At 36.0% G+C, this 12,660-nt stretch overlaps 1 protein-coding gene across 1 annotated transcript in view; it reads right to left on the bottom strand.

The window, feature by feature from the left end:
• Positions 1 to 12,660, bottom strand: part of wnt7bb (wingless-type MMTV integration site family, member 7Bb) — a 42,206-nt gene that overhangs the window by 2,535 nt on the left and 27,011 nt on the right. Inside the window, exon 3 of the mRNA XM_016230729.1 lies at positions 2,237 to 2,323. Coding sequence (XP_016086215.1) covers positions 2,237 to 2,323 — 87 coding nt within the window. The remainder of the gene's footprint in view (positions 1 to 2,236; positions 2,324 to 12,660) is intronic.

The following is a 12,660-nucleotide window of genomic DNA, read 5'->3' as shown; positions in this document are numbered from 1 at the left end:
AATAAGGATTGTGTAAAATATTTATAAAAAATTATTTAATAACTATTATAACTATTAATAATATAAAAGTAATATTTTATTATAAAGTATATTATATAATACATATTATTATATCAGATTTAATATGTGTTAATCAGTGTTAACTTTTGTTTTATTTTATACAATTTTGATAGTATTGTATGATTATACAACTCTACGAGCTTACTGCATACTGCCTTTTTTTTAAGGTTCTATATGATATAATGTTTATTTATTACTTTTATATAGTATTTCATATAATATGTTGGCATACTAAATATTTATATTTTACATAATATTTAATATAATATTTAAGTAATACCTTATAATAAATACTTTTATATAATATATAATACATTAAATATTTCGATTTAATATAATGTAATATTTAGGTGATATTTCTACTGAAGTATAATATTTTATCTTATAGTATCAAATATAATCCCCCGGTTTCACAGACAAGGCTTTAGCCTAGTCTCAGACTAAAATGTTAGTCTGAGCTGTTTCAACTGAAAGAAACTTGCACTGACTGATCTTAAAATATATCAGTGCCTTTGTTTTGTCTCAAGATGCACACAAGTAATGTGTTTTCTAAGGCACGTTTATGAAAAATAAATTGAACTATGGCCTAAACCTTTATCTTATAGTATCAAATATAATCCCCCGGTTTCACAGACAAGGCTTTAGCCTAGTCTCAGACTAAAATGTTAGTCTGAGCTGTTTCAACTGAAAGAAACTTGCACTGACTGATCTTAAAACATGTCAGTGCCTTTGTTTGGTCTCCAGAGGGACACCAGTGATGTTTTACTGAGGCATGTTTATAAAAATTACTTAAATGGCCTAATTGAACTATGGCCTAATCCTGGCTTAGTCTAAGCCCTGTCTGTGAAACCAGGCCTATATGTAGGCTTTTATTATATGATCTCTGTTAATCAGTGTCATGTTTTTTTGTTTGTTAGTTTTCTACAATTACAGTACTGTTGTACAATTATACAACTCTGGTGTGCTGTGTTGGTCACCACTTGATATCCAATATAAAATACTAGCTTACAGTTTATTGTATTCTGCCTAATGTTTTAAAAATAGTTCTGTAAATGAAACAGAATGCATAATGCAATGGTAGATGTAGTAGTTCACTGTTGTCATATCTCTATGCTGGTCACAGGACCTCATCACACTGCATGTGAAAAAGAAATAAATTATTTTGCATTTTCAAATACAAAATGTCTCTACGGTTGACAGACAAATAATGCAACGTCAAAAATCACAGGTTAAATGATTATTAGTTACTCATCACAATGGAGAAGGTCGATGGTGGCCACATTGCTTTGTGGGACACAGTATCTGTCAAGAACGATGCATTAATATTTTAAAATAAAGTAATAATATAAAAGTAATAAAATAATTATATAGACATTTTACTGCTTTCTAATATTACTTTATTTATATAGTATTTAATTTGATTTTTTTATTGTACTTTTAACATTTATTTAAAACATGCATTGTCAAAATAAAAAAATAAAAAACATTACATAGTATCTAAAGCAAGGCAGCTCACTAGGTTTTGAAACCATTAATAAAAAAAAGACCTCTAACACTAGCTTTCTCTATTGTTTTTCTATTCTATCTATCTGTTTTTTTATCTATTATATAATTAACGGGGAAAAAAACCTTGCTTTGTGTACTGCGTTAAGCTAACTGAGACTTATTATTGCTCTTTTGTTGATTCTGATTGAGTCGCTTTGAATAAAAGCATCTGCTAAATAACTAAATGTAAATGTATTAACAAGTAGAATGTTTTAATTCTGCCATGCAGTAATTATATTTCATAAAATGTAAACTGGATTTTTAGCCATTACTTAACCAATTAACAAATTGTTCCCTTGTAAAACACTGATTATTTGTACACCCGTACAATGTTGAAATCAGTTCCACGTGGCTTCAATGCATCAATGTTGATTCTGCAGAGAAATACGTTCATGACTACCGAGGATTCAACATACACTCTTAAAAATAAAGGTGCTTCACGATGCCATAGAAGAACCTTTTTGTCTAAATGGTTCCATAAAGAACCTTTAACATCTGAAGAACCTTTCTGTTTCACAAAAGGTTGTTTGTGGCGAAAGAAGGTTCTTCAGATTATAAAAAGGTAAGAAAGAGATGGTTCTTTAAAGAACCTTTGACTGAATGGTTCTTTGTGGAACCAAAAATCAGTGGCTCATGTTACCCTGGCTGCATGCGGCCGTCACGGCGTGGGCGACCCCAGCGGCGGTGATGGCATAGGTGAATGCCGCCTCCCTGCTGCCTGGGGGGAAGAGGGAACAGGCTGTGACATCTGCTCAACAGGACTCGATCACCAACAAATTTGCATGCACAAACTAGCAAAATCAACATTTTGTGGTTGAGCTGGGTAGTAACTGATTACATGTAATCTGGATTACGTAATCAGAATTAAAGGGTTAGTTCACCCAAAAATTTGCCCATGTTTTACCCACCCTCAAAGCATCCTAGGTGTATATGACTTTCTTCTTTCAGACGAATCCAATCGGAGTTATATTAAAAATTGTCCTGGCTCGTCCAAGCATTAGAATGGGAGTAGGCGGGTGTTTTTGTTTAACAGTCCAAAAGTAGTCAAATAAAGCGCACGCATCCGTAATGAAACGTGCCTCACACGACTCCGGGGGGTGAATAAAGGCCTCCTGACGTGAATCCATGTGTTTTTCTAAGAAAAATATCCATATTTAAAATGTTATAATCACTTTTTTCTAATTTCTGCTGACTGTCATACGTGCAAGCCGTTCCGGCGAATGATGTAGGAAGTACATGTCATGCATGCGCCAGTGAGAAGCACATTATTTAGAATTAGAAGCACAAAACGAGGATTTGTAAAGAAAAATGTAGGAGGATTTCGATATAAGCCAAGAAAAGACTGGTTTGTCTTTGCTTCCTTTGTTCCCGTAAACAAACTCGCGAGACGAGCATATCTCACAGGCGCGCGCGCTGCGCATACGTCCTGCATCATTCGCCGGAACGGCTTGCTCATATGACAGTCAGCGGAAGTGAGAAAAAAGTGTTTATAACATTTTAAATATGGATATTTTTCTTACAAAAATGCATCGATTCGCTACAGGAGGTCTTTATTCACCCCCCGGAGCCGTGTGAGGCACGTTTTATTATGGATGCGCTTTATTTGACTACTTTTGGACTGTTGAACAAAAACACCCGCCTACTCCCATTCTAACACTTGGAAGAGCCAGGATAATTTTTAATATAACTCCGATTTGAATTCGTCTGAAAGAAGAAAGTTGTATACACGTAGGATGCTTTGAGGGTGAGTAAAACACAGGCTAATTTTCATTTTTGGGTGAATTTACCCTTTATGTACTACATATTTACAGATTATTCACACAATGGCATAATTTATTGATTCTCCCTAATTATTTTTTTCCCTTTTTACATTTTTTGTTCATGCGATGCAGAGATTCCTTTTGTCTGTCAAACCACTTTGACCTAAAATATATACTTGAAATCCCCCTGAGATTTAAAGTTAATATTTCAAGAATTTATCAACACATTTGCATGTTCTCTGATTGGTTAACAATAATCCCATTTAAACCTATAAACAAGTTATGTCAAAAGTACTCTAAAATGAGTCATCTCGCTTACATTACTGACTACAATTTTCAACATATATTTTGTAATCGGTAACATAATACAATTTGTAAGTAATCCACCCAGCACTGTTTATATATTGTATATATATTGGTAGTAATAAAGCAAGTATCACTCTTATTGTTGCTCACACGACCACCAAGTATCTGTCTGTTAAACCATCAAATCTTGCTGAGGAAAGGCATGCTGTTACTTTACTAAGATGGTTAAAAACAGCATAGCAACACCCTAGCAACCAATAACTTTAGGGAAATACAAATTAGAACACCTTAGAAACTGCATAGCAACACCAGAGACACCAGACACAAATCCCAAGCAACCACATAATGAGTTAACCAGTTAGAATACCTTAGAAATTGCATAGCAACCAGCCAGAACACTCTAGCAAACACACTGTGCTAAAAACAAATTAGTACACCTTAACATCCAGCCAGAACACCCTGGCAAACACATCCCATTGTGTTAAAAGAAAAATCAACACATCTTAGGAACTGCATAGCAACACTCTTACATAACATTATGCTAAAAACTAATTAGAACAACTAAGCAACTGCATGGTAACACCCTGGCAACCAGCCAGAACACCTAATATAATGGCAGTGACATTTGCATGTGCAAACAACACTGATGTTTTATTTTTTAAAAAGAAGCAGCAAAATTAGCTATCTACACTGTTAGAAACTTATAATTAATATGAGCAACAAAATCAGTTGAGGTGTTCAGATACTCAATATCTTCAGGAAAACATGATTTGGCTTTATATAATCATTAAAAATTAAAATGGAGTGGTATGCAATAATAATAGTAATATTTTAGAGAAGCAATTTCAAATGAGAATGTATGATTAGTACAGATTTCTGTGTAGCTTCCAAAGATGAAAAATGTGTGATAAGCTGGTTTCATCCCAGCTGCTGAATAGTGTTTCTGTACACCTTTGGGAAAAAGGCTGCAGCTGTTAACCAGCGGCCGCAGATGTTTCTCAGAGTGTGAGAAAGAAAAGCCAAGGTGCTGTCCAAAGTGCTGAATTCTCCTGCCAGGGCACCTTACAAACCCACCACAAGAAACACAGCGAGGTACATCTGGCCCTCCGCTGCTGCTGCTGGGACGGCCTGCAGGTTCCACTCACACACGCATCTGGAGCTTTATTTAACATGACACATGGAGCAAACATAGGAGGACATTCACAGTACATCAGCTCAACAATCACGAGAAATAAACAAACTGATAACAGCAATCTCTGGTCATCTCAGAAGAGCCAAACTCTCTTATTTGAAAAGCTGTCTTTCTAAAGAGAGGTGTGCTGTTACTTTAAGTGATCACATGTATGATTTTTACATCCTGGACAGAAAAAATAAGTTTAAGTGTGGCCTGTTGATACCAATTTTTGCAGATTCCGATTTTCTTTCTAAATACTATAATTGACAGCATATACAAACAAAAAACTATACTTTTTTAATGCAAACATTATTTAAAACAATTCAACATTACAATTCCCCCAATCTGGACAAGGTTACATGTTCTCTCACTTAAACAACTCTCATAATAAAGTGCTCTGTGACCAGAAAAGAGGTAGAAATAACAATTAACTGACAAGGAGTTGCTGTATATAACAAAGCAGATGTCATTTCCCACTATGTTTCTTAAATTGTCATTTTTTTCACTAACCTTATTAAATGTGTCATCTTTCACATCAAATTCTTACATCGTTTCAATTAAGTCAGTTAGAATAATAAGAAACTGCAGAAATCAGTATCAACAAACTCCATCTTTCCACTGCAGGAAACACAGAAGCTGCATCTGAAGTGGCTTTAGATGTATTTACACAGACTGTTTATAAAGTTGAGGTGCCAGAAATGAATTTACAACTGCAAAAGAATTTTATAAGATTAATGTTTTAAATATTTTTTAAACATACAAATAAGAAATGTTGGAATGATAGTTTTAGATATGAAACCAAACCAGTAGGTGGCGGCAAATGACTGTTTGAGTCATTTAGTCCTTCATTCAACAGATTCGTTCAAACGGCTGATTCATTCAGAAACGAGGCAAGTGACTACTGTCTTTATGAATGGGTTACTGAATCATTGACTCACTTAATTCGTTCAAAAACGTGGATTCATTCAGTAACGAAACACCGCCGTGTGTTGCTGGGAGACACACAACAGTTCTGCTGTGGCTTTGATTGGAACCATTTTCATCTGCAAAATTTAGCAAAAACAGTCAATATTGTGTCTAAAATGTAAGGCACTTAATTTTAACTTCTTGTTTATTGAACTACTATTGTATAAAACCACATTGCAATCGTGTTGAAACATTTTGGTCATGCAATGTTGCGTACCTAAATTATATATTATAATTTATTTTTTTTCACTACCGCAGTATGCATCTATAACTTTCTGTGTGTGCTGTTGCACTCATTTGTTTTGATTTCTGCACGAGGCTCTCTCCCACACTCAGTCAGGCTGCGCAAGCCTCATCTGGCACGACATAAATACATTATCAGTCACTGTAAGTGTGACCGGTCATGCAGAAATTGGCTAATTCCGGTCCCTGGCCGGTCGATCGGTGCATCACTAGGCAAAACCAGTCTTAACACCATAGCAACTCCCAAGCAACCAGCTAAAACACCCTCACAATCACATTACATGCTTAAAATCCAATTAAAACACCTTAGCAACATCATAGCAACACCCTACCAATCAGCCAAAACACACTAGCAACCACACTGTGCTAAAACATGCATGGCTTTTACATGCTGGACAAAAAAACAGCATAGCAACACCCAAGCAACCACATAACACTGGGCAAAATTATGAACACCTTAGCAACTCCCTAGCAACCATCCAGAAAACTCCAACATCAAGAATGTGCTAAAACAAATTAGAACACCTTAGCAACTGCATAGCAACACCCTAGAAACCACATAATATTGGGCAAAAACCAACCTGAACACCTAAGCATCTCACAAGCAACCAGACAAATCACTCTAGCAACCAAAATATGCTAAAACAAATTAGAAGACTTTAGCAACTGCATAGCAACACCCTAGCATCCACCCAGAACACTCTAGCAACCACACTGTGCTAAAAACAAATTAGATCATCTTAGCAACACATTTGCAACCTGAACAGTCTGGGTAAATAAATTAATGATACAACTGCAAAACTTGTCACATCATACCAAAAAGATGCTGTAAAGGTGCTTCAACTAAGTGCTGAGTTAAGTGTACAAATACTTATGTAATGAAATCATTTCAGTTTTTATTTCTAATAAATTTATTTGTAAAGTTGTTACAAACCTGTTTAGTGCTTTGTCATTATGGTGTATGGAGTGTAGATTCATGTGTGGGAAAAAAAGTAATTTAAAGCAGTTTAAAATAAGGCTGCAACATAAAATGTGAAAAAAATTAAGGGTTATGAATACTTTCGCAAGACACAGTAATTGCTTATTTTTATCTATTAACGGACATTTATGCCTTCATGAAATTTACCCTTCAAAATCTGTTTGTCCAAAATGTTACAAGTAAAAATACTGAGACCGTAATAATCAACCAGCCAACTTGTGTCAGCAGAGAAGACTTTCACTCCTCACACACTGGCATGTGCAAGTCTTTGACTTGTACACACAGTGCCAATGTAATAGCAAAAGCAGGAAAAAAAGATCAGTGCCAATGTAATGGCAAAAGCACAGACCAGCATTTGGCTCCCACACGCACGCACACACACACACACACACATGCACAAAGACTTTCGGGAAATGAAGGGGTGTTGATGGACTGTCACCCCTGTTGTGTCTGGATCTACGACAGCTGCTAATGAGACCAAATTATATAGAGAAACTGAGAGAGCAGATGCAGAATCTCTCTTTGAGGCCAGTCAGTTCTATGTTCAGAATAACATTAACATACTTCTCTTACTATTTATGAAGCATACAGTCTATATGCAGTATGTGTGCAGTAAACAACAGGGCCCAGTGGATAAAATAATCTACTTTCTTTTTCAGTGTAATTACAGACGCAGTGTTTTCATCTCTTTTTTTTACTTTGATTGGCCAAAAGTTAAGACATTTTTACTCAATCTAGTTGGCCATACAAAATATTTTCCAAAATGTTATTTCTTTCTTTTTTTATGATTTCTTTCTTTCTTTCTTTTTTGCCTTTATTGCGATAGGAAAGTTAGTTGACAGGAAGCCAAGTGGGAGAAAGAGAGGGGGGATGGGATCTGGAAAGGTCCAAGAGCCAGGACTCGAACTCGGGACACCCGAAGCATAACGGCGCTATACGTCACCATGCTGCCCACGAGGCTATCGGCGCTGACCAAAATGTTATTTCTAAAATGATGACTGGACTACAGACATATTTTAGCCTGAATGACTAGCTGACTAATCTGTCTCAAGGAAGCCCAGTATAGTTTTGGTATATAATATATAATAATGTTTGTTGGGTTCACCAGACCCCAATCGGACATGTTTCTTGGGGGCTGTTTACATCAAACATATGCTAATATATATAAATGATCATTTTATATACAAACCCAATTCCAAAAAAGTTGGGACACTGTACAAATTGTGAATAAAAACAGAATGAGATTTGTATCAGTAAAACTCACCTTCATTCATAAAAAAAAAGATGCCACTAAACAAATATTACAAATATGTTGTTTCTACATTAATCTGAAGATTGAATGTCAAATTATTGCAATATAAAAGTATGTTTAAAAACTTTAATATTAGGTGGGATTAATCATGATTAAAGTAAACATTTTTAATCGATTGACCGATTGATCGATATATTTAGTATTTTCAATGTGACATGAAAAACACCACTTCGCCACTTTCAAAAGCAAAAAATGAAAAACACAAACGAATACAAGCTCACAAACAAAACGTCCCAATTCCAGTTTCCAAGATTTTCTAAAAATACAGTCTTCCCCAGCCTCGCAATCTTTCCTATCCATCGCGCAGGCGGTGCCCAATCAGGCTGCTGTCCACATCGGGTTAACGGTGAGAGAGGGCCGTACTCACAAACGCCAAAGTGAATAAAGCACACCAGAGGAGGCCAGACCCAAAGCCCTGACTCGACTCCAGCTAGAAGCACCCTGGGATAGCCTCGAACCCTGCCAGTGGAAAACTGGACTGACCAGAAAACCCTCAAAGAACTTGGAAGGGAAGAAGAGAGGAATATTAAAACAGATGTCTAATAGAGTTTAGTGGCAAGTGTCTGCGACAGAATCCAAGATCGCTGTGGAAGAGTAACGCTCTGTCTCGGTTTACCCTCGCTTTACGGATATATATATATATATATATATATATATATATCCTCGTGACCTTACGTAGAGAAGGTGGGTGGACAACTGCGTCCGTCATGCCGGCTGACCGCTTTGGCTCGGACGAATGAGAGCGAACCACTAAACAAATCACTTTTGACACGGCTGAGGAGATTTACAACCTCAGAGAGAACAAACAATCCCGTTGAACCCTACGATGGCCTGGGCAGCTCCAAATGCTCCATTCATGCCGCCGAACGGACGTAGCGCGCTTGAGGGACGCTACGCCCACCTGGAGGGCACTTTGAGGCTGGAGAACACAGCCAAGTGCTGCTAAATCTGCTTTTTCTGCTACATCTGAGGTCAGCGAGAGCATCGAGAAGAGTTATGATGACGCTACTGCCATCAAATGAGAGGAGAGACAGTCGCTGGCTCTGCACTGCAAACTCATTAGTGAAGTCGAGCATCTTAAAGGGATCGTTCACCCCAAAAAAAGTACAACTCTGTCAAGAGTCACAAACCACAGGAAGAGATTGTGTGTTCTATAAGCTTTACAACAACCGAAATGAGCAGATCCTGTTCAATATAACATGAGTGTCTCTGAGCAGCCAGAACCTCATCTGCACTGTATGCTGTGATGCATACTAGATTCTAGATACTAATTAAATAGTTATTTCATTACTTTGAATCTACTTGCCAATAGTGATTGGGTGAAATTATTGATGCTCTGATTAAATAATAATCTCCTTTTTTTAACCTTTTCAGAGGAAATACATATGAAAAATTCAGACATGAAATATTGTCAAATGGCTGAGTGTGTTCTTATGTTCGGAAATGAGCTGCAGCATAAATGCAATCACAAACGCAAGATCTGTAAAACTGTGTGCACATGAGGGAAGAGTTTCCTTTACATGAAATCAAAAACAAGTTGACAAACGTTGTGTAATCCAGGACTGGGGGAGTTTTGTGACTCTCAGCATTTCTAGATCATTCTTGTTCAATGTCAAGCAGCTCTTTAATCACGACTCCATCCAGATAAGCTTTGATGAAGCACACTACTGCTCTATTGTTCACAAGCACTTACATTTGAATGCTCTTTAAGATCTGTGATCAAAGAACCATAACAGATCTCTTATCACATATGCTTATCATACATGAAAATGCAAGGCTATCTATATTTAAAGTATCCATGATAAGGGTTAAAGTCCATCCACCTGTCTAGTTCAGGACAGAGAGATGATCTGATTGTGATGATCAGACGCAGCTTTCATCCTCCTCACATCCTGTTTCTATCATCCATCCATCTACACAGGAGGAGGGCTTGCTGAATCAGCACTGGCTTCTATTCACAAACACACACTCCAGCCCTGCACCATTTCAATACGCACTCCCTTGCACACAAAAAATAACAACAGCAACAGTAATAACAATAATAATAAATTCTATTATTTTATTTGTTTAAAAAACAAATAAACTAAATGAAATTATAATGCAAAATAAAAATGAAAATAAAAAAATCGCTTTATATATAAAATAAAACACTAATTAAAAATAACATTAAAAAGTTAAAAATAATAAAAGTATAAAAACTAAACATAGAAATTACATTATTTTAATTTTTATGTATTCCATTTATTATTTTATTGTTGTACAATTTTTTTTATTTCATACAATACACTTAAATTAACATTTAAATTAGTATACATTTAAATGTAAATGTGTTCTAATTACTAAAATGATTATTATATTTTAAAAATAAAAAAAATTAAAAGAAGCAAAAGTATAAATAATATACATAAAATAAATCTATAATAAATATCTAAAACATTTAAATTGATCAAATAAAAATTACATTTTATTATAATTAAATAAAAGTATAAACCGTTATATACAAATGTATATATATATATATATACACAAACACACACACACACACAGTATTATCCTTAATTAAATGCAATTGTTTTATTTTGCTTCTTTTACATTTTGAATCTAGTGAAACCATCATTGCTCTATTTAAAAACTAAAATTTAAAATAATATTTAAAATGTCTCTCCTAAAACATTCGGTCTCTGCTTCCCTTTCTAGTCAAAATAAAGGAAATTCTGAAGAAAAAAGAATGTAAATTTCTACGTAAAATGTCTATTTGTCAGCTACTCGTATTAATTTTCAAAAAAAATTAAAGAAAGTTACAGCACAACAGAAGTGGCCTCTTATCTCTTGCTCATTTTCCTACTTTTCTTCCTCTCCATTTCATTTCTGTTCTGTTTCAGTTCTTAATCCCTGATGAGAACATCTAATCCCTGACCTGCACTAAACGGACACATTTCCATACAGATACACTCGACTCACGGTCAGTGATTGATTGAACAGGAATTCCTCCAGAGGAGATTCAGATCTGCTTCCTGTGGCTGCAGGGGGATTTGACTAATCTGCACTTTATCAGTGACAGACGGCCCAATGTCAAAGAGTCAGTACCTGCCGAGACAGCGCTCTGACCCTCGCTGCATGCAGGAAAATGCAAATGCTTGGCTGCAACTCAGACATGTTCGATGATTTAATCCAAGCTTCTAATTCCAAGTAGCTCCTGACATTAAATTCCATGTAAGTAGTTGCATTTCACACTTCAGTGCATGCGCTTGCGATTTCCTCCTGATAACTGAAACGTCAATTTGAAGAAAACTTCCTTCTCATTCTGTTACTTGCAGACTTGTCTTGAGGTGCTGATGTACAGAAACAAAGCATTTCTGTAAATTATGGGATGTGACAGGATGAAGCTTGTTTCTACTGTGACTCTCACAGTTCGGTCTTTGAAAGTTTATCTCTCGCAATTATGTTTTTTCTCTGAATTCTTAGTTTACATCTCGCAATTGTTTTTTGCCACAACACCTGTGACTTTTTATCTAACAATTCAGAATTTTCTTCCCAAAATGTTCTTCCAGTTTATAGCTTGTGATTGTAAACACAACCGTAAGTTTACGTCTCACAATTCTGCGTTTAAATGTCATAATTCTGAGTTAATATCTCGCAATTCTGTTTATATCTCGCAATTCTGATTTTATATCTCGCAATCCTGAGTTAATATCTCGCAATTCTGTTTATATCTCGCAATCCTGAGTTTCTCTCACAAACCTGAATTTATATCTCGCAATCCTGAGTTTATATCTCGCAGTCCTGAGTTTATATCTCGCAATCCTGAGTTTATCTCTCACAAACCTGAATTTATATCTCGCAATCCTGAGTTTATATCTCGCAGTCCTGAGTTTATATCTCGCAGTCCTGAGTTTATCTCTCGCAATCCTTTGTTTATATCACGCAATCCTGAGTTTGTCTCGCAATCCTGAGTTTATCTCTCGCAATCCTAAATTTATCTCTCGCAATCCTGAGTTTGTGTCTCGCAATCCTGAGTTTATCTCTCGCGATCCTGAGTTTATCTCTCGCCTCTCGCAGTCCTGAGTTTATCTCTCGCAGTCCTGAGTTTATCTCTCGCAGTCCTGAGTTTATCTCTCGCAGTCCTGAGTTTATCTCTCGCAGTCCTGAGTTTATCTCTCGCAGTCCTGAGTTTATCTCTCGCAGTCCTGAGTTTATCTCTCTCAGTCCTGAGTTTATCTCTCGCTGTCTCGCAATTATCTCTCGCAATCCTGAGTTTATCTCTCGCAATCCTGAGTTTGTGTCTCGCAATCCTGAGTTTGTGTCTTTGTGTCTT

This window comes from Sinocyclocheilus grahami, unplaced genomic scaffold, assembly GCF_001515645.1.
Source record: "Sinocyclocheilus grahami isolate Dianchi unplaced genomic scaffold, SAMN03320097.WGS_v1.1 scaffold376.1, whole genome shotgun sequence".
Classification (NCBI taxonomy): Eukaryota; Metazoa; Chordata; class Actinopteri; order Cypriniformes; family Cyprinidae; genus Sinocyclocheilus; species Sinocyclocheilus grahami.
This window is presented reverse-complemented; position numbering and strand designations above follow the sequence as displayed.